Below are 24,016 nucleotides of genomic sequence, written 5' to 3' on the forward strand. Positions count from 1 at the left end.
GATGGCGAGCAGGGGGCTCCCATCCAGACTGTTAAGCGCATGTGTAGCACTGAGGAATTGGTCAGCCATTCAAAGAGACACAGATCGGGACCGCCTTAACCTTTGGGGTTTATATGTCTGGGTTTTTCCCACGCTTCTTCAGTTTGTTAGGATTCCTGTTATGTATTAGCAATAAACATTAGAGACCAGTTCCTTGTCTCAGCGTGTTTCCTGGCTGTCAGGACAGCTAATAACCTTGGCGGTGAAGGTCAGCCTTGTGTGGTGCAGAGTGGTAGGCGGCAGTATTGCAACCGAAAACTCTCCCCGTGACCCGAGTTGGATCCCAGCGGAAGCTGGATTCTCAGGTAGCCGGCTCAGGTCGACTCAGCCTTCCATCCTTCCGAGGTCGGTAAAATGAGTACCCAGCTTGCTGGGGAAGGTGACGACTGGGGAAGGCAGTGGCAACCATCCTGCTCTATAGTCTGCCAAGAAAATGTCGCGAAAGCAGCGTCCCCCCAAAGAGTCAGACATGACTCAGTGCTTGCACAGGGGACCTTTCACCAATAACCTTGGCTCTAAAGAATTTTATGGCTGCTAAGATATGGTTATTTCCATATCTTTAATGGGCAAAAGGAAGGAAGGCTGTGGTAAAGGCAACACCTCACCCTCCTTCTGAGTAAGCCACATCACTGGAGAATGAGTATTTGTAGATTCAATGACTGCAGAGCATAACAGCTGCTCTGATGAAGGAGCAGGAATGGGGGTTGGAGAAGTAGGTTGAGGGTGATAGTATATGGCAGAGGACAACAAAGAGAAACCTAGAAACATGCCACCTGTTGTGTTTACCTTATCAGACTTGTACAAACCCATTCCCCCATCTTTCTATGCTGCCCGGCTTTGCCCAGGCAGAGCAACTGGAAAGTCTTCCTCAGGAGGGAAGAAAGGGAGCCAGAGACTACACAAGTAAGAGGCTGTTTATATACCTATATCTGCAGCTGGAAGTTTATCGAGACTGTTGCTGAGAGCAGAAGAATAAGCCTCAAACTGCTTCTGTCAGAACAGTTTACCTAAGTGGTTAGGCATTTTATTTTGAATGTTAGTTTGAATTTAGCCTGGACTGATTAGGCTCCAAAGAGCCTCTTTTGAAAGCTGTCCCTGAATGATCAAGGGACTGGGAGAATAAACTCCAGAATCTCTACACTTCTGGAGAGTCCAGGGTTTTCTTCCTGTTACACAATAGTCAACTCCCAACCTTTCTGCCTACATGGGTCTCTGCCACAAAGGTCTTTAAAAGTCTGTGAGTCTAAGCAATAATGGCCCTACATTCATTTGAGGAGGCTAAAGCTTAGAAAGACACCTCTAGGTATCTAAATACCTTAGTTTACTCAATACCGAAGCCACTCATTTTCCAGGAATGCTGGCAAAAGATGGTTTGTTTCAAAAAAGTTACTTTTGTTTTGTTATAGTTGATGATGGCATCCTCCTCTCTGCAATATTAGTTACCTCCTGATTGAATTGTTGCAATGTGTTATATACGGGGCTACCCCTGAAGATCATCTGGAAACTTCAACTGGTCCAGAATGCAGCAGTGCAGGTAATTATGGGCATTCCTGGTTACTGACATATTACAGCTCTACTGCATGAGCTGCACTGGCTCCCATAAGGCTTCCAGGTGCAATTCAGGGTACTGCTTATCATCTATAAAGCACTAAATGGCACAGGACTGGGTTATTTGCGGGACTGCCTTTCCCTGGGGTTGTATTTGTAGTTGACATGTTGTTTGCTGCCCGGAGTCACTTTGTTTGAGTTGGGAAAAATAAAATGTATGGTTCAAGATATACATAAATGGCAAAAAAGAACAAATTAATGAATTTGTGCACCTTGAAAAGAGGAAAGGTTTTAAAATGAGCAAATGTTTGTACAAAAATAGTGGGCAGTACAAAGTCTGTTGTGAGAATGTTTCCAATATGGTCTGTTGGGAGGAAAGAAATGAAAATGGCTGTGTATAAGAGCATGCGTCTGCCTGCCCACTTTGTAATATAGGAGGGAGAATTTGATCAGTCAGGAAAACAGAAAAATAGACTGAATGATACTAGAATGGGTTACATAAGAAACGTGTGTGGTAAAACAAGAAAAGATCAGATCAAGAATGAATGTGTGCTTAATAAATGTGAACTGAATAAGTGACTGGTATGAAAGAAGGGGACTGAGGTGCCTTGGCCATGTAGACAGAATTTATAAGGCATGCTTTTGATTGTATCCTGCTTTTGGTACTGTTTCATTTTTATTATTTTTAGATTTTATTTAGTAAGGTTGATTGGAGTGAATAATTTATGTATAGTACATTACAACTGAGTTTATTAAAAAAATTAAATTCAACTCCCTATTTATTTGTGATCATTGTTGAGCTTGTTTCAGGTCTAAAATAAAGTAATATTAAGTGCCTCTGAAATTTCCTATACTCTCAACTCCAAATTCATCTTCTCCATTTACTAAGAATAAAGATAAAAGCAATTTCCATGTGTTCTTAGTAATGTATATGACACATGTAAAGAATAATATTGTGTATGATGCTGATTTACTGATGCAATTTATTTAATTGTATCTCATATCCCTAATGTTTTTCAATACCTGAACAATTATCTAACCAAAATTTTAACAATGGACAAATATACTCCTCTATATTATAGTATAGGTGTTGGAGGAAAATTCTGAGAGTGCCTTGGACTGCAAGAAGATCCAACCAGTCCATCCTCCAGGAAATAAAGCCAGACTGCTCACTTGAGGGAACGATATTAAAGGCCAAACTGAAATACTTTGGCCACATAATGAGAAGACAGGACACCCTGGAGAAGATGCTGATGCTTGGGAGAGTGGAGGGCAAAAGGAAGAGGGGCCGACCAAGGGCAAGGTGGATGGATGACATTCTAGAAGTGATGGACTCATCCCTAGGGGAGCTGGGGGTGTTGACGACCGACAGGAAGCTCTGGCATGGGCTGGTCCATGAAGTCACGAAGAGTCGGAAGCGACTGAACGAATAAACAACAAATAGTATAGGTCTGATATATTTATCTTGGCCATATTCACACTTTTCACTAAGGCAAAAAAATGTTTGGCTTTATAGTATGTTCTACGAAGCTAGCTACTGTTGTTAATTTATGGTTTATGTAAGGTTATACAACCTTTTTGCCCCTTAAATCTTCCACCAGATTGGAAAGATTAGGCTTTTTGTTCTTGTTGAATTTTTAGAATTTTTAAAAGGGGTGCTATTGATTTATAAACCTATGCAAGGCTTAAGGAATTCTTTTTGCCTTCTGAAACTTATCCCAAACCCAACAGAACAAAAGCGATCAAACATTTGGGCAATGGCCTCCACAGCAAGCCGCAATGACACAAAAATAATCACGCACACATGGTGAAACCCTCACAAATCCTGCTCTTACCTACTTGCCTCCCAATATTTGATGCAAGTAATTAAGCCCCAGCATTTGCATAATGATGTTATGATGCACATTTCATGATGTGCCCTCTGTGACTTTCCTGCAAATGCCCATTCAGGAGGGGCCTGGCAAATACACTGAGTTGCCTACCTTTGTATAAAGTTTAGCACTACACCACATGTGAACTTAATATTTATTCAATAAGCTGGAGTTAAGAAAACCATGTGTTTGCATGTTGAGTGAATCCAACTATTAGTTTTTATAGGTGTGATTTCCTCCAATGCCACATAATTTGAAAATGAGACTAATTTTCATTCTAATTTAAATGTCGTCATTCATTTTTGTTTTACTGAGTCACATATATTTGTCATGTCCAAGATGATGGTTAGTTAGGAGACCTTAGCCCTTCATCTCCTTCCTAACTGCATTGAGATGTATTCTTAGCTGTCTTTTAGAACAGAATCATAGGAAGGGCAGATCCCAAGCAGCACCTCTAAGAGAATGTTATTTGGAACATTAATTTATATAGACAAATACATTCAACTTAATAGCTCAATTCAGATGTGGATTAACTATGGGTTAACAGATTTCTTTCTACATTTCATTGGTATGACACAGCACATCTACTTAACATATAATAGCCTGCCATAACAATATGAAGGAGCACATGCAAGAAGAAGCAGGCATGAACAAGCCTAAAGTTCATGCAGAAAGGTCAGTCCACTGTTTAATATCATGTGTCAATCAAGACATTCTGTCAAAATTTATTTTCATGTTCACATGAAGGCCTAAAAATTTCTTAATCAAATGTTATACATAAGATATATTTCCGATAAACTGAAATATATCGGACAAACAAATTATGGAATATGCTGCCCTCCAAAATAAGTTTGTCTCTCTCACCGTTGGATTTTAGGGCAGCCCTCAAAACCTGTGGGTTTTTTTTTAAAATGGGTCTTTGAAGCTGATACCTAGTTTTTGATTTTTGATTAATTGAGGGCCATCTTTTATATACCCAGTTATGCAGTTGTAGCATGAGAAGGAAATGTATTATAACATATCATTTTATGTCAGTGTTAGGGTATACAGTCCAGGACCATGTAATTGGGGCAATACAAACAAGCAAAATGGGCATGTACTTTCTGGGATGCACAGTACTGTTACCACATTATTTTGAGAAGTAAATAGTATCACTTGCTTCAAGAAAATACATGGCACCTAAATAATCAAATAAATCATCTTAGTGTTCTTTCACATAAATGACAAAAAGAAATCAATTATATATAGATATAAAAAGACTTGCAGGCTAAAAGACTAATAGTTCATATAAAGAAAAATCCAGATCCAAAGAAAGGCTCTTCTACTTTAAACACAAGGCAATAATACTATCCCAGAGCTGTTTTAATTAGAAATCCAATTAACAATGATCTCAAAAAATGCTACATGAAATGCTATCTAAAAATGTTTAAGTCTATAGCTATAAATAGATGGGAAATATCACAGAAAATGTCCAACACCCAGATCACAGACACTATAGTTTTATACAAAACGAAGTATTTAGGATAGATAAGTTATTTGCAGCTCTTCAACTTGGTCCTTGATGTACTATTGCTGACGTATCTTTGAATTAAAAGAAACAGACCAATTATACAAACAATATCAGATGCCACTTATAGTGGAATGCCAATTTTTTCCCAGAAGAGAAGATGCTTCAAAAGCACATTACAAGCACTTTTCATTCAGAAAGTTAGCGTGGCATTTTGGATATACACATGAAGTACAGGAAACGTCAGATGTGCCACTGCAAAATTATTTGCCACGAGCAATAATAAATCTAAATCTGTTATTAAACAATTGTATAAATTCTCACAATTATTTGAAATAAAGATACAAATACATGTATTCGTAGTGCTAAAATTTTATTTCAAACAGTTGTGTATATGTGCATGTATGCATACATTAATGTGATGAATATTACAATCAGTTTTTTCTTTCTAGCTCACCTTTACATATCTTACTACAAAACAGCCTTTTTCTACCTGCTTTTATCCAGATAGTTTTAAGAAAAAACTCCATTCATTCCTAGCCACCATGGCCAAAAGTACTTCTGGAAAGTATTAATATGGGAGAGATTGCATTAGACAGTTTTGAAATAGGCAAGCAAATAATTTGCTTAGTATCAGACTTATTCTTAAGGAATGCAGTAATCCATCTTTGATACTGCTAAGTAAAATACAGTAAATATATTTTATCAGAAAATGTTAACTAATAATTATTGTGATTATTATAAAAATAGTTACAAAGTATGAATTAAAATGATGTGTTAAGGAATATTGCTTATCATATAAAGGATATAAAAGCTGTAAAAGACATCAATAACTGATAATTATGATTAAAGCTGTTAATCAAAATCAGTTTATAAAGAATAATGGCTTTTTCTAAGCACTTAAAATGTTCTAAATTTGTAAATCCATTTATCTGATAAAAATATTAATCTATTTTTAGTTAAAATTACTGTGAAATGTCATTTAATGAAGGATTAATAAAATAATTCATAAACAAGGAACTACCTATATATTCCTATCTATTCTTTTAAAAAAAGAATCTTATCTGTAATAACCTTTGAATTATTTGCTTCGAGCTTGAAACTATACAGACTCAAATACTTACAGTGTCAAATCGTTCTGCAGCTATATTTACATTTTTCCTCAGCAAAGATCTTTGGGCAAAACAATTGAAGAAAAATGAAGACATCAGTTTTATTCTACTCACAAAGGTTTGTACCTGAACTCCATTTATAAAGATTTCAGCATTAAAATGACAGAATTATTTAAAAATGCCCTCCCCATGACCCTGCTCCTCTGAAGGTCAAGTACACTATCACTCCCTGTAACCAAGGAAGCAGAATCGACGTGTTCCTGCTGTTTTGCCAGCTGCTGAAGCAGTTTGTCTAATAATACAATTAATTTCCCTGGGAAAGATGTACCAGGTTACAGAGCTTTCCCCTTAGTCTATCCTGGGTCCAACAATGATTATTCAATAAACATCAAAATAGTAAATTTCATCAGAAAATAATTTTCTATTATCCTGATACATTTCATGCCAATAAAATGAAACAAGAAAACAACACAAACTTTGTATTGTATTTTGTTTCTTATGAAGCATCTACCATCTTTGCAATTCATTAAGTTAATATCTTAAAAAAAAATACAGAGTTTATTAAATTGTTGCATGTCCATCAAAAATACATTAAAATCTAATTTATAACATTATATATAAAGTATTTATTGGAAAACTATAAATCCCCATTTATGGGGATTTAGTGAAAAAACAATAATCCTTTTCATGATGTGCACAAACAACTTTGGGAGACAAATTTTGTTTGCTAACTTTCTACTTTAGCATTAGGTAACAGAAAACTGTTCATCCCAAAAGTGGCGTCCATTTTGGGTCACATGAACGCCCTTTGGTACCAGGAAGTCCTCCAGGCTTACCATGCTGGATTTCTGAGGCAGCAGGACCGGTCACATGGTCGCACTACTTCCTGTGATTTAGCAGCCAGCAGAGGGAGCCTTGGGCCTGCCTTACTGTACAGGAAAGGTAAGTACTTTTTCCATGTGGAACTGTACTTATGCTTGCCTTTAATTTTTTCCCAGTTTTTGTTTAACTTAAGTAGAGATTTGTATAGTGGCATGTATGTTCCACAAAATACTGTATAATTTGTAATTATATTTAACAATACTGAATGCTGGTTTACTGTTTTTAAAACAGTTGTTTTATAAAAATCAGAGTTATATACAGTACTGTACAGTAACAAAAGCTTCAGAGTTTACTACAGCAGGAAAAAAAAAAGGTTACAGTGCTGTACAGTATCTTTAAACCTGTTTAGTACTGTACTGTAGAACGAAGATTCCAATGTAGACCTTACAGTAAAAGTTTTTAATAATCAACCAGTAATATTAGTTGAAAACAACAGTAATGTTAACTGAAAACAATACTACTGTAGCCACAGAAGCATTTCCATAGTCAAGTTTTGGTGGAAAACGTATGACTATCATACTTTGCCCCCACAGTACTGCAAAGTAACTCCTGGTTTGCTTAACAACTGTGCCATTCACTTAACAACTGAAGGAAACCACAAGCCCCAATCTTGAATCACTTAATGACTGCTGTGACTCACTTAACAACCATGGTAAAGAAGGTTGTAAAGTGAGTCTGGAATCACTTAAAAACCATTATGACTTAAAACCGAAAATCTGGGCTCAATTGTGATTGTTAAGTGAAGACTACGTGTACAGGTAGTCCTCAAGTTACTACCACTGGTTCAGTGACTGAAGTTACAACAGCGGTGAACAAACTGACTTACAACTGGACCTCAAAGTTCTGGCCGTTGTAGCACCTCCGCATCACATGAACAAAATTCGAGTGCTTGGCAACCAGCTTGCACTTACAACTGGTTGCCGCATCCTGCAATCACATGATTGCCATTTGCAACTTTCCCTGCTGACTTCCCACAAGCAAAGTCAATGGGGAAGCCAGAAGGGAAGGTTGCAAGTTGCTTGGGTAAGTCTCCCCCACCCCCAGCCCTTCTTTGCTTGCACACAAACATGCACCCTGCACCCTCCTTCCCCAGCCTCCCCGCGCTTGCACACATGCATGCAACCTGCACCCTCCTTCCCCAGCCTCCCCATACTCACATGCACCCTGCGCCCTCTTTCTCTGGCCTCCCTGAGCTTGCACACACCCCGCATGCTGTTTCCTGTCTTCCTGAGTTTGCGCTGGACCACAGCAGCCCCTTCCCCCAACTCATGCACAGCCTGCACTGGGCCTCCTAGGGCCACCCCCATTCCCCTGCGGCACCCCTGCACTCTTTACCTGGGACTCTCTCCGCTTCCTGACCCATGAGTCTGGGTTATGACAACAACCAGGACTGCCTGGATTGCCGTAACTAAGCAATGCGGTCATGTGACGTCACACTTTACTACACTGCTTAGCGAGAGCAATTCTGGTCCCAACTGCAGTTGTAACTCAAGGACTACCTGTACTTTCTTTTGCATTTTCAAAATAAACATCCTCTGAATTATCTGTGTAGGAGACACTTTAAAAAAGGAAAAACTATTAGATATCCATAAATAATAGCTAGCTACTATGCTGAACCAAAAGGCTGACTTTATAGTGGAAAGATGCATTTAGAGAACCTACAATATTTTACTTGGAACATAGCTCCAACTATTAATCCGCATGAAAAAATGGCAAATGGAGACAATGGTATGGCCATCTTGGAGCTGGACTTCAACTCAGGTGAATGCAAGATAGCTCTTGTGGGCACTAAAGCTCTTATAAACACTTTTTTCACTAGGCCTCTTGCCCCACCTGATTACTACTGTTTGGATAAAAAGTTAGTTAGGAAACTGACTTACTACAAAACACCAGCAGCTAATGTGACTTTATTTATAAAAATGCCTCTGGATGACACATAAGCCCCAAAGACATTATTAAAAAATAAAAATGGTACATAGCTGCAGCCTGATGTTTTCTCTGGAGGCCCAGCAAAAAAACACAGGAATTCTGAACTAACAGAAAGCTCTGTGGAAGGCAGCAAAAAGCAATCTCACCAGTCTGCCTTCTGGTAAATGCCTAATTTGGTAGCCATTTTGTGTAAAGGACAAGTTCTTCTGTGGTAGCCATTTTGTCACAGTAATTTTTACACATTAATAACATTGAAAATGTGCCCACAGTCCAAAAGAATTGCCGTCATTAAAAATACAGTAATGCATATCAATAAAAAGAAAGCATACCTAATTAAAATAACTTACTAAAATGGAAAGGCATCAGACACAGTCTTTGTTTTAAAAAATAGTATTATCTGAATAGAAATCAAACAGAAAACCAATAAAAAATATTAGGCACAATAAGTACCATATGAAAAAGAAACAAAACAAGGACTGAGATTATCCAGTATCAAATGCAAATGAGGAAAAGCAGCTGAGGCTGATAGTTCTTTTTTAGCAAGAACAGTTCTGAATCTTAAAATCTTCTCTTCTACTGCAAATAACCAAACAGTTTTCTTAAATCTATACTGATATGGGATACATATTGGTACTAGATATTGCCAAACTTAATTATTTTGTTCTAAAAGATTATTTAAACATACATACCCATCTAGCTATGCTTTTAGGTCTTAAAAAAAGTAATAAAGAGTAACAAAATGGAATTAAAGAAATGAGATAAAGAAAAAAAGGAAATATAGTTAAATCTAGTTTACCAACACCATTCACTACATCTCTGTACTTTTCTACCCTTGCAAACCAACCTCCATGTCCACACTTTGCTTCAAACATTGCCTTTTGTTCTTTCAATTTCTCACCATTCTGATTTTGAGGATCTCAACTCCATCCATAACACCTCAATCTCCTCTCAAGCTACTCACACTTTGTGTGTGTGTGTGTCTGCGTGCATGTGCACGCACTGTTGCACAATATTTTGAATGTTATCAAGTATAATTATTCAGTTAAATAGAAGAATGGGAACAAGATGAGAGGGTACATAAGAATGATTGGTCATTCAGAAACCTAAAAATGAATGAAAATGGTGATTGTTCAGTGACTCTCTCCTTAGAAAAAGATCTGTTTGTTTCCTTTGGCACTGCAACTTTAACCACAGTCTCTGGCCTGGAGGGGATTTCAACTTTATCTTACCCTAACTTCGCTAGAGCTTGGCACCCAATGAGTGATCAATGACTATATTACACGAGACATCAATATTTTGACACCTTTAACTTACATAGTTGGAGCACCCCAATAGCTGCAAAATCACTTTACTCCAAATATAAATGTAGAGACTGAGGTACATCATTATTATTAATAAAAATGGAGTATAAATAATTATAGTAATAGTTCGTGTCATTTATTTTTGGGTGCATTAGATATACAGTAAAAACTTAATTTTAATGAGCCACTTGGGGAAAAGAGGTGACTCTTAAATCTGAATCTTTGTTAAATTCAAATTTACAATAGCATATATTAACTTTAGTAAAATATATGTACTTTATGTAAATTATCTGGACTGATTTGCCAAACAAGCTTTTCTGTTATTTGCACATGAAATCCAGTTCGACTGTTTCCACTGCAGTCTACTAAATCAAGGTTTCAGTGTATTTTATATCAGAGACTATAATTTTTGCTAGAAGTTTGGTCTGTTTTGGGGTTGGGTTTTTTTTTTTTTTTTTGGCAGTGTTAAGTTTCTTATTACACATTTGGATATCTTTAATAGCAACAAGAGAGCTATTACCTCATGCCAGCTTGTTGGGAAATCACTAAGCATTGTATGAGTAGGATTTTCAAATCAGCTATGTATTCATTTAATTGTCTTACTATCTAGCTCTTGTGTAACTGGATACCCATTTGGAAGGTCATGGGGTACTTTATCAATGCTTTGTTGAAATTAGGATATATTTAGCATTCCACAATCTACTTTTAAAATTACCTAATTAAAAAAAGCTAAACTTAAACTGACAAGCTTTGTTCTTGAGAAAATCTATATGATTAATTAGCATACCAAAATGCTTATATTTTTTATGATCTGCTCTAGAATCTTCCTATAAATCTTATTCATTTGTTCATTCATTCATTCATAATAAACACCATGAATATAATGGGTATCCAGTCCTGCAGACATCATAAGGCCTATCCACAATAAACCTTAGTCTAGTCTTATCTAGTTTTATTTTTTTTAAAGTCAGATAAAGATTTTAAAATTCTGAATCAAACAAAATTAAGAGATACAATTATATGTAATGACAATAAAGTTGTCAATTCTGTTCAGTTTTTCCACCATAGCTGCAAGGAGAAAATATAGGCAACCATTCGCCACAATTTTCTGCCAGAAGTATGAGGCAACAGATTACATGAAGTAGACATCTTTTTGAACTTGATTCATAACCCTAACAGTTTTTATGATCTGGGAATGAGACAACCCTATCTTATAATTTGCAACTGACAGCAGAGAACAACTTCTATTATTCTACCTCCAGGACAAAAAAGCAAACAAGAATTTTATTTAGAAAGGTTTTGAAGCCTATTGTCATGTCTAACAGATTTCATAAGTTTTTAACTAGGACAGCTCAAGGAAAACAAAAGGCATGGAATATGGTTGACAACTCAAATATAGCTTCAGTGTTTTTTACCCAGCAGCCTTCGTGACAGGCTAATGTAAGAAGACTGAGAAGGACACTTTTCCAAATCTCTTGATGGACATTTTGTTCATATAAATTATGGCCATATAAATAATGTCCCTCCTCAAGAAGCCATCCCTGGACCCTACTATACTGGGCAATTTTCGCCCTGTCTCCCACCTTCCCTTTTTGGGAAAGGTGGTTGAGAAAGTGGTTACGTCGCAGCTCCAGAGGATTCTGGATGGAACGGATTATCTAGACCCCTTTCAGTCAGGTTTCAGGCTGGGATATGGGATAGAAACAGCATTGGTCGCACTTATGGATGGGCCTTTGCACATCTTTTTTTTTTCATGAAATCTTTATTAATTTATTTAATAAACATAGAATTACATACAAACAATAATATCTTACAATATAAAAAAAAGAAGAGAGAAGAAAAAGAAAAAAGAGAAGAGGAGAGAGGGTATATATATATATAAATAAAAATAAAAAGGGGGGAGGGGATAAGATGAAAAATAAATAAAGAAATAGAAAGATTAGGGTTTCCAACTTTCTAGATGGTACAAGCTTAGTATCCTAGCGTGTTATTTTTTTTCCCTTAATTCTCTAAATTGCCTTCATAAATTCTAATAAGAGATTAAACAATTAAGTAATTTGCTATTTATATACTATATATTCATATTAACTTTTTGAGTCCATTCCACATATTTGAAAAAAGGTGTCCAGTCCTTTTGAAAATCTTCCATATTTTTATCATTTAGTTGGTCTGTCAGTTTTGCCCTTTGCGCCAAATTTAGAGATTTAAGTATCCATTCCTCTACAGATGGGATTAATTCTTCTTTCCACTTTGCAGCGTAGAGACTTCGGGCCGAAGTAATCAAATATAGTAGAAGTTTTCCATAGTTTTTTTCCAAATCTTTGTTCATAAAGCCCAATAAATAGAGTTCCGGTAATTTATCAATAATAACTGCCAGCATTTTACAAATTATATTATGTATAGATGACCAAAATTTTTTCGCTTTTTTACAGGTCCACCACATATGGTATAAAGTTCCAATTTCTTTTTTACATTTCCAACAGACATTTGACGTATTTTGAAACATTTTCGATAATTTTTCAGGGGTGGTATATCACATGTACATCATTTTATAAAAATTTTCTTTTAAATTATAATTTGATGTAAATTTTAATCCCTTAGTCCACCTTCTTTCCCAAACATCATATTCAATATTGTATCCAAAAATTTTCTCCCATTTATTCATACATTGCTTAATTTGTACATTTAGTATTCTCATTTGTAATAACATTTTATATATTTTAGAGATCATGTGGTCATTATTACCATAGATTTGTTCATCCCACCAAGATAGTTTTTTTGTAAATTTGTAACTTTTAGCATCTATTTTAAATTGTTCTTTTAATTGAATATATGTAAACCAATGACATAAATATCCTTCATTTTCCAATTCTTCTCTTGTTTTCATTGTAAATTTAGTCCCTTCAAATTTTATTAAATCCAAATATTTTAGCCACTTATAGTTTCCTATTGTTTCTCGCCTTACAAAAGCTTCTTGTGGGGAAATCCATAGTGGTATTGTCGATGTTAGAGTAGATTTATATTTTTCCCAAATTTTAAGAATAGACGATCTAATACAATGATTGTTAAATGTTTTATTTACTTTCAATTTGTTATACCATAAGAAGCCGTGCCATCCAAATTTTAAATCATGCTCTTCTAAATTTAGTAATTTATGATCTTGCAGGGTGATCCATTCTTTTAACCATAATAAACCACATGCCTCATAATATAGCCTGAAATCGGGAAGACCCAAGCCTCCTCTTTCCTTGTCTTCTTGTAGTAATTTAAATTTAATTCTTGGTATTTTCCCTTGCCAAATAAATTTTAAAAGATCTTTTTGCCATAATTTAAAAGTTTTATCAGTTATAAATATTGGAATAGTTTGAAATAAAAATAGCATCTTTGACAGAATATTCATCTTAATTGCAGAGATTCGTCCCATAAGTGATAAATTTAATTTTTCCCACCTCAATAAATCTTGTTTAATTTCCTTCCATATTTTAACATAATTATTTTGGAATAAATCACTAGTATTGGTTGAAATCTCTATCCCCAGATATCTAACTTTTTTGACACTATTAAATCCTGATTTAATTTCTAATACATTCTGATTATTTTGTGGCATATTTAAATTTATCATCTTCGTTTTTGATTATTTATTTTAAAACCAGCTAATTCTCCATATTCTTGTAGTGTCTTTAATAAGTAATCAATTGATATTAACAGGTTTTGTAAAATAATAACTAAGGCATCCGCAAAGGCTCTTAATTTATATGTTTCTTGTTTAATCTTTATCCCTTCAATTCGATGATCCTTTCTAATAGCTTCTGTTAGAACCTCCAATAGCAATATAAATAATAAAGGAGATAGCGGACAGCCTTGCCTTGTTCCTTTTTCTATTTGACATTCTTGTGTTATCTCTTCATTGATCACAATTCTGGCTTTTTGAAATGTATAAATTGATTTTATTGCTTTTATAAATATATCGCCCAAATCCATCAGTTCTAACGTCTTAAACATAAAGTTCCAATTTAGATTGTCAAAAGCTTTTTCAGCATCTAAAAATAACAACATAATCTGTTTTTCATTATGAAATTGAGTATACTCTATTATATTTCAGACCGTCCTTATATTGTTTTTTATGTATCTTTGGGGTAAAAAACCATTTTGCACATCCTCAGGTGGTGCGCCAGCTCCACCCATTCCTGGCTCGAGATGGCCTCTGAACAGTCACTCATACCCTTGTCATCTCCCACACAGACTATTGCAATGCGCTCTACATGGGGCTACCCTTGAAGAGTATCCGGAAACTTCAGCTGGTCCAGAATGCGGTGGCATGGACAGTTATTGGTGCTGTGAAATCGGCATATGTGACACCACTGTTACACCAGCTGCATTGGGTACCAGTTTGCTTCTGGGTCCAATTCAAGGTGTTGGTTATCACCTTTAAAGACCTGCATGGCATGGGACCAGGCTGCCTGAGGGACCATCTCATCCCCATAACATCGACCCGCCCCACCCAGTCAGGCAGGGAGGGCATGCTACAGACCCCATCAACAAAGGAATTACATCTGGCGGGGTCCAGGAGGTGGGCCTTCTCTGGAGCGGCGCCTGCCCTTTGGAATATCATGCCCCCAGGGTTGAGATGGGTTTCTTCACTCCCGGCCTTCCAGAAGAAACTGAAGACCTGGTTCTGCCGCCTTGCATGGGATGGGGGTGGGGTAACAGCTCCAGCTGGGGATGGTTGGTGCCACAGCACCCCCTATTGATTGAGGATTCCATCTCCTCTTGGATTTTACATTTATATTAATATTTTTTAAATCTTATTTATGTTTTTAAAGTGGGATTGAAGCTTAGATGTTTTTATTATTGCTTTTATTGTAAACCACCCAGAGTCCCCCATCGGGGGAGATGAGTAGTAATATAAATTTAATAAATAAATAAATATGGCTGACAACTCAAATATGGCTTCAGTGTTTTTCACCCAGCAGCCTTTGTGATTGAGAAGGACACTTTTCCAAATCTTTTGATGGACATTTTGTTCATATAAATAATGTCCATTAGTACAAAAAGAACGTCTTTATATTTTCTGAAGTAATAATATTGTAATATAAATAATTGCTACTTTAAAACTAATTAGTTGGATACAGTATTTTCTTTTTGAAAACCAACTGAGAATAACTGTAATATCATCCATCACTCACCTCAGCCACCTGCTGTGTCTCCACTATTTGCTGAGCCAGCACCTCCATATTGGTTGCCATGGTGAAAGAAGATCATTAGAGAACCTGTTTGGAGGGATGCCAGTAACTTCTATCAGGCACAGTAAAATTAGATACTTTATCATTTTTATTACTGAGAATAATTAAATTTATGCACAATTCTACACTGAACAGAAAGATGTTTTAAATATTATGTAATGGTTTACAGCTGAACATATTTAGAAATGATTGTTTTAAACATTTTATTGGAACATGGTTTATAATATGCTATACTTAAGAAATTATTTATGAAGAAGTAAAATATAATTATTCAATTAACAGGAAATAGTGCTGTACATATGTAGTCACCATGCTGCCATCAGAAATCTCTTCTTGGTAACAATATTTATATGGAATATGAATGTAATGATAAACTAAATAAATAGTTCAGGAAAAAAAACAGCAATAGGTCTCATTTACTATAGTTGCACAATACACTAAGGTTTGTGTAGCATTAATAGTGATTGGGATGAATAGCAGGTTGAACCCCAAAGATGAACAATTTAATTACCCCTACAGTGGCCACTCATTGCTGCCAATGCACAATATTCAAGAAACATTTACTCTGCTGGCATTCCTTTTAAAAAGGTGTTGTTGTTTTGCAAACTACAACAAAAAGGATCAATGTGCTGAGTGGGGGGAAACTAATGCTTCCTTTAGCCTTTATTTCCCCAAAATGTCCCTAGTGCCTGTGAGATGAAGCACCACAGACTATGAACAGAGGGAAGTATGCCTTCCATTTTCACTGTGTTAGGACATGGAGTCACCAGGTAAAACTATATGAAGAGACACTTAGGACCAGCAAAAGTAAATTTTCCTTACTTCTAAACTGAGGAATTCAATACTGTCAGATCTAGCAGCAGCTTCCAATTTAGACACTAAAACAGGACTGGATTTAAGTAGGATTAGTCTATTGTAGCTAGTATTCTGAAGACAGTTTATTACCTTTCAAAGGTAGCATAGAAAGCATACCATAAATATCAACTGCTAGAAAGCAACAACAGAGAAAAAGTTATTACCTTTCTTATCAAATGTTTATGTGCTTCCTAACTGGCCACTGTGAGACATATTATGCTGGAACAGAGGGCTGCTAACCTACTCCAACATATATGACTTTATGAGTTGCTGCTCCAGGAATAACCATACAATTTAGCTGCTCCTGCAGTCAGAATCATTTTCTCAACTGTTTAGCCATAAACTAGCAATCAGAATGGGTTTCAATGATATAACAGACAGTGATAAGGTATAATCTGCAATGGATTATAGTTACAGATAGTAGTTAAGGAGGACTTGCTTAATCATAATCCAGTTTGTGGTTTGGTTTCAGTTTACCAGGTAAGTAAAATTATGTTAGTCAGCTCTGTGCAACACACAGACAACATCTGCTTTTGCAAAAATTTTTTGCCTGTTTAGCCAGGCTAAAAGGACTATGGAATTTTGAAATGCTACGAGTAGATCCTTCTTTCTTTTGCAAGGCACCAAGAGAAAATTGCATCAGCTAGTCTCTGATCAAATCAGTAATTGTGTAAAGATATGAATATGTAAGGGTACATGAATTTGTTATTTCCCAGACCCTTTGACATGGTAATGATATGTGTAAACTTGTATTAACTAGAATATTCATTAAACTTCAACTAGACAATTAACTACCAACAATTTAACTTTATATTATAAGCTTTATAGTACAAAACAGGTAGAGTGGTGGTAGAGGAGGAAGAAACAAACCTCTCTTCAGGGAGACGCTAATCACCTCAACCATAGAACCGATTTTTTTCTTTGCCAACTGACAGAACTAGTAAATAAAGAAGAGATAGCCCTTACCTCTCAAATTACTCTGCTCACACTAAAAAGAAACCTATCCCTCAGTTAAATCATAGCCCATCTCAGTATCAGAGTCTAAGTAGAATTGGAGGACTCTGTCCATCAAAAACTACGCAGTTCACTTGCAGTAATCCCACATTTAATATTAAAAATACAACATTAAACCTTGATCATGTATCATATTCATCAGTTTTTCCATTACATTAATAAAAAGCTAGTTGAGAGCAAACACATAATCAATCCAAGACTCTCTATCAGGATGTTATTATCGTTCTACCGCAAAAGAGCAGGGTTTTGCTTTTTTTTTTTTTGGCTATACCCCATGTTCAGTAACCTGTATTTTGACAATTCCCAAATTTTTAGTATTACCTCAAAAATATATTCATATCTTTAAATTGTATTCCTCTTTCCAAAATCATGGTAACTGTTTTATGGATATTAAAGCAAAATGAGACAATAGTGGGACAAGCCCATATTATAGTTCTATGTTCTTTCTTATTTATTAAACTTATATGGCTGCCAACTCACGTAAATGATCTTGCCATCATTCTATATAGTACTTCTAGCTTTAAAAAGTGGATAGCCAACCTTTTAAAAAGATTCTTTGAGATGCCCAGTAACCATTAAAAATATTTTGTAGAAATAACTGTACCTTAAAAATCAAAGTTATATATTTAATATCCTTTAAGGCCCTTAACCACTGATTTGTTAATATAGGGATTCCAAATGTATTAAAAATTATTGTGGCTTTGGATAATCAGTATTCACTATCACTAGTTCTAACAGCATTATATTGTGAATAATGGTCAAAATTATGCTGTCATCCCAACATCTTTCAGGAATGCCTTACAGCCTTTAATGAAATATAACTAATTTTTTGTCTAAATAAGGAACCACGTCCCTGCCTAGATATCAGAGATACCTTTTTAATTGTGCCCTGTCTTTCTTTCAGACAGGGCCTGACTCCAAACAATTCTGGGCAGCTCACAATATCAAAGATGAAAACAAAAACACAAATAAACAAAATGGCATCCAGCCACTCAATACATGACATATACAACAGAGGATGCCCATCCACCCTACCCTAAGGCCTGGGAAAAAGGCCAGGTCTTCATGGCCTTCCAGAATGCCATCAGGGCAGAAACCACAGGACTCCTGTTCAAGAGACCAGGTGCCACAACAGAGAAGGCATGCTTCTTGGGTCCTGATAGACAGCATTGTTTAATTGAAAGGAGTGTGCCAACCTTGTCAGCTTGTACCCGCTGGGCAGAAACCATGGGAGATAGGCAATCCCTGAAATAACCTGGCCCTATGCCACATAGGGCTTTCTGATAACCAGCACCTTGAGTTGCACCTGTGAACATACTGGCAACTAATGAAGCTTGCAAAGCAGGGGTGTGACACAGTCAAACTAAGGCATGCCTATCACTGCTCACACTGCTGCATTCTGGACCAGTTAAAACTTCCGGGTGGTCTTCAAGGAAAGTCCCATGTAAAGTGCAAGTGCACTGCAATAGTTGAGAGGTGACTAGGACATGAGTGACTGTCTTTAGAGCCGCTTTGAGCAGGAGCTGTGAGTCAAAGAATACCTCTGATTGCACATCATCTTGAATGGGGAAGTGCAACCCCATCAAAGATTAAAGAAAGAAAATCCTTGGATCTGGGAACCTTAATATCCATAGCCACTTGGTCTTGGAAGGATTAAGTTGAAGTCAGTCTCTCCCCATCCAGGACACAAAACAGCATCACTTGGCTGGCTCAGGGTTGAAAGATATAATTGGGTATTATCAGCATACAGATAATACTGAACTCTGATCTGGCAGGTGACCTCACCCAGCAGTTTTATATAGATGTTAAACAGGAGGGAGAGTGTTGAATCCTGTAGCACTCCACAAAGGAGGGACCTATGGAACAATCTCTCTCCCCCTCCATTAACACTGAATGGAAGTGGCCACAAAGGAAGGAAGGAAATTTGGATTAATGGAATAAAGCATGGCTAAACAATGGGCTAATATACGTGTGTAAACACAGACAGTATAAACTGTTTGGTCCAGCAAGTTGTGCAAAGAAACTGAAAATAGAAATCGTTCCTATAGGAAACTGATTATAATCCTTAAAGCTTGCAAAGCATATGAAAAAGATGTACTGCAAAGTGTGTTAGTGTGGGCAAAATACTGGAAAGCTTATGTGGCTGCTTTAAAGACGATCTCCATTTGTATACATTTGCATGTGCAGGTAACATTTTCACTGGAACCATCAGTAAAGCAGAGTGTAATAATATGCTAATAACCTACATTTTACTTTTCAAGTTGTCCACTCCTTATTCAAGGCCACTTATTCTAGGAGAAATAAGTCTTGCTATTATTTTCACATATGAAAAATAGACCATCAGTCCCTTGCTGCACCCACACAGAGAAATTAGGTTCAATAATTGGAATAAAAAGAAGGAATGATTCAAAATCAGCACTGGAGTATGTGATATTTTATTCAGTTACATGCTTAAAATATAAATTATTGGTACACTAGCACAGAAAGTACCAATAACACATCAGTTAATGGAATTAGAAACAAGTTATATAAAGTAGCATATACTTTCATATACTATTCTGGTAAGAGCACTGTGCCTAATGTTGCAATAAAACAAGATCTCCTAGTTGAGCTCAACTTCTGGTGACTTAAGGACACACCCCCTTTTTTTGGGAACCCCCTGAAAGAGTTTGCCACTGCCTTCCTGAGGGATGTTTTTTCAACCTAGTCTAGCCCACAGCCCTAGGAATTTCTGGTGATCGTCCTCATCCAAATACCAACTAGGCTTAGTTTTCGAGCTATATGACGGTAAAAAGTGCTACTTATTACAATGATATTCTGTCTTTGCTCTTGGAGCTTAAGGCAGCATACATAGTACTCCATCTTTTTAGTTTTTTTCCCTCACAACCACCTTGTTGAGGAAGGTTAACATGAAAGAGATTCGCTGGTTCAAAGCACTCAGTGAACTTCCATGGCCGAGTGTGAACTTGAACCTGGTCTCTCTCGTTATATAACATTTTAACTTCTATGCTACATTGGTTTTCAATTCAGTGCAATATATTTTCTATCTTGTCCAACATATCAATTTTCTGGTGAAACGTTTGCAATTTTTAAAAATGTAAAGCAGCACCATCATAAATTTAGCACTATCCCAAAGCATATAATTAAAAAAAGTTAAGTTATCCGTCTCACTTACTAACGTCACAGCACGAGCCCTGTCTACATTTAAAGTGTTCAATTAAATCTTAAACCCCAGAAGAAGCACTTCTACGCCTCAATGAATTTTCTCCGACAAAAGATACATGGGAACCATTAGTATCTACGCTAGAAAAGCATGCGTCCCAACTAAACCGCCCAGAGTCCCTCTGATGGGAGGAGATGGGCTGTGACAAATTTGATAAATAAATAAAAATAAACCCACAACGATTAGGAAAACGAAGAAATCGCGATAGGAGCACCTCCAAAACACAAACTCCTCCCTTTTCCCACTTTTTCCCTTCCACCAATTCCTTTTCACTAGGAGAGGACGGAAACCCGCTGCCTCGGCGCTTATTGGCGAATGCGGCCATCGCTTAAACTTCGCCCCCCCTCCCAATGCGGAGGGGGCAAGCTGAGAGAATATAGGGCTTCCCGTACGCGAAGCGACCCACAAAATGGCGGAGCTGGCAGACGGCCAATTTCAGAAGCTCCGCCATTTGTCTCCCCGCCCTTCCACGACGTTATCTTCACCCCGACGCCTTCCTTCCTCACACTCGGCCGCGGGCGCCCCAAACATGCAGGCCGCAGCTCCAAGCGACAAGGGGGGGTTGGGGGAACGTCCGCTAAGATGGCGACGGGCTGCCCCGTATGCAAAATACCCGCCGCCCCCTCCCCTCCGCCCTCCCGGTGGCAAAGGTAAAAGGGTCGGGTTCAAGCCACCGCCTCCGCCCGCTCAGACTCCATCTTCCTTCCTCGCTGCTGGTCTGGCTGTGCTGCAGCGCGCGGCCCAAGCCGCCCTCGGCAAAAAAAAGACGCCGCACCCAAGCCGCCCAGTCAGGTGCTCCTCTTCACCCACCGAGACACGCGAACCCCGTCAGACACTCCGCCATGCGGCAGCAGCACTGCCCGCCCGCCTCAGCCACGGGGCCGGAGAGAAAACCTCATCGCCCGCAAGCACAAGGGAGGATGAAGGCGGTCTTTTACCTCAGGATTTGGTGCCAAGCGAGCTCGGCCGTGGCTGCCTCGTAACGGTTCGGCCGGGCCTGGTTCGTGAGCCCCCCCCCCCGCCTTCCGCCAAGGAGGGATAGCGGAAGGCGGAGATAGGAGCACCAAAGGGGTTAACGAGCCTTCCGCGTAGGAACGGGGGGAGGAGGAGTGGTAGTTAATTGTTCGGGGGGGGAGGCGGCTGGTGCCTTTTGGCGAAAGGTCAGAGTTCGTGACCCCTGAAGGCGCTGTTCTCGCCGCTGTTGCTGCCTGGGAGCGTTGCGCTGCTTCCTCTTCCCAGCATTACACTGGTCGCGGCCCCCTCCATCTCTCCCCCCACCCCGTCTGCCTAATAAGGCGGGGCTGGAGCAGGGGAGAGGGAGGGGCTACCTGGGATGGCTTCGAGCTCTCGCGTGCCGCCGTTCCATCCGCCCCGGAGTCCCCGAAGGTGGAGCGGTCGGCGCGACTGGTCGTTTGAGAAAGGGAAACAGCGGACATCCTTGCAGGGCTAGGTTATCCACGCAGATCCGGGGGAGTAGCCTTAGAGACATAATAGCTTTTGTGTGAAGCAGACGTTCATTTTAATTGAGAGGTGATGGGTGATTGGATTTAAATTTGGGTGGAAACCAGTGGCATCACACCTTTGATCCCTTGCCTGTCGAGTTTGATACTCTGCCCCATGAGAAGAAAGCAAACGGTGGTATCTGGTATGGGAGTGCTTTCTTTTAACTTCCACATGGGTACTGAATTGCTATTTCCATTAAGGGTGAGGGTTTGCACCCAACCTGTAGCAGGAGCTGCTATCAGCCCATTACGTTGTAGGTAGCAATCAGAGGTCAGTCGTGTGCCCTAGATGGGGAAGAAGTAGGTACAGGCAAGATCAGGACCAACTCCAGGCCTCTCCTGCTCCTTTTCTGGGCAGTGTAGAAGCGATTGGCCGACTTGCTCTTTCCATCCTCACTATGCCTAAATCCTCCTTCCTCTGAAGAGACAGGGCAGGTTCTACATACTCTCCTTTAGAGAAGTAACTATTCTGCCCTCGGTGAGTGAATTAGATGAGATTTATGACTAGTTCTGTTACAGTTCACAAACAGCTGTTTTCACTCTGAGCCATTGCACTAAACCGTCCCTTCAAAAGAGTAAGTAGTTTACTCTTTCAAGAGCAGTGGCCACTTCTTGGCTTGGTTGTGCTTCCTCTTTGAGTTCATGTGGTAGAAGATAAGCTACAAGAATAGGCAGCTGGTCAAATTTCCCAAGGAATTTTAACTAATGGTAGGAGCTCTCTGGATTCAGAACTATTGGAGCCATAGGAGGCACTGGGGTTGTCATGGCTGCCTGAGGCTGCTAGCTTATAATGCCAGTCCTGAGTTGAACAACTATTTGTGCTGTTAAATTGTTTAAAAAGTGCCCAAGGCTTTTAGGCACAAGTTGGTTTTGCTCAAGTCACTCATGCCAAAACTAAATGAAATAGGACTATTCTGTTCTGATTATGGACCAAGATGTGTTTTTTCTTAGCAGAAATCTGGGGGTGGGGGGAAACAGTAGGAATAATCCAAGAGTATGGGTTTGTGGGCAGTGGCAGGTGCAGGGAGGAAAGGAGAGGTGCTGGAAAGATAAGGGACAGTCTGACAGGATATTGACAACTGTTGAAGGGGTAGAGGGTAAGGGACAGTGCTGGAAAATTGGGGTAGACTTGTGGGATATGCTGTGCTGGAACATAAGTGATGGTGACAGAGGGAATGCATTAGGAAGTTGAAGGACAGATAGGCTAGTTAACAGGTTATGGGGAAGAGGAGGAGCAACGTGCACCAGATTTGCCCAGTAACATCACTCTGGGATTTTGTTTTAGCCAAAATCCAGAAGAAGCAAAACGTTCTGGGTGGTGGTTACACTAAATTGTGGCTGATTCAAAATGGATCCAGAACTTCCAGAAGGTAATAACTTATTTGGGGATACCGAGCAAAACATATATTACATTACTGTATGTGCGTATCTCTGTAAAGTTGTAAGCTGGCTATCAAGCTTAACACCAAGCTTGATGAAGACTTCTGGAAGATTGGAAAGTTTGATCCTAATATGGCAACATTGCAGGCGGGTTTTGTGTCTGGAACTTGTAACGTGCTTCTTGTAAAGCTAAGGAAAAGCTAATTTAGTAATCATTGGTGAAAGATGAAAGGTCCCCTGTGAAAGCAAGTCATGTCTGACCCTTCGGGGGACGCCACTTTCGCAATGTTTTCTTGGCAGACTATATCGGGGTGGTTTGCCATTGCCTTCCCCAGTCACCTTCCCCAGCAAGCTGGGTACTCATTTTACCGCCTTCGGAAGGGTGGAAGGCTGAGTTGACCTGAGCCAGCTACCTGAGAATCCAGCTTCCGCTGGGATCGAACTCGGGTCTTGGGAAGAGTTTCGGTTGCAATGCTGCTGCCTACCACTCTGCGCCACACGAGGCTGTAATGTAATCATTAGGAATGTATTTAGAGTGAACTTAAGAATTTGGGGAGCATTGGACATTGCTAAATGACAGAATACCAGAATCAGGGCCTTGGCTATTTGG

The 24,016-nt window shown here is 38.5% G+C and overlaps 1 protein-coding gene across 5 annotated transcripts in view; it reads right to left on the reverse strand.

Moving 5' to 3' along the window:
- The window catches only part of NR2C2 (nuclear receptor subfamily 2 group C member 2), a 57,751-nt gene extending 35,999 nt beyond the window's left edge, over positions 1–21,752 (reverse strand). For 3 of the 5 annotated variants that reach the window (XM_063291652.1, XM_063291656.1, XM_063291654.1), the window contains exons 1-2: positions 21,463–21,560; positions 15,376–15,459 (exon numbers count right to left, since the gene is read on the reverse strand). In XM_063291652.1, coding sequence (XP_063147722.1) covers positions 15,376–15,435 — 60 coding nt within the window. In that variant the 5' untranslated portion in view covers positions 15,436–15,459; positions 21,463–21,560. Of the gene's footprint in view, positions 1–6,089; positions 6,148–15,375; positions 15,460–21,462 lie in introns of those variants that run through there. The other 2 variants (XM_063291655.1, XM_063291653.1) reach the window with 2 other exon arrangements.
- Positions 21,753–24,016: the final 2,264 nt, after the last annotated feature.

Source organism: Candoia aspera, chromosome 2, assembly GCF_035149785.1.
Source record: "Candoia aspera isolate rCanAsp1 chromosome 2, rCanAsp1.hap2, whole genome shotgun sequence".
In the NCBI taxonomy this organism is placed as follows: domain Eukaryota; kingdom Metazoa; phylum Chordata; class Lepidosauria; order Squamata; family Boidae; genus Candoia; species Candoia aspera.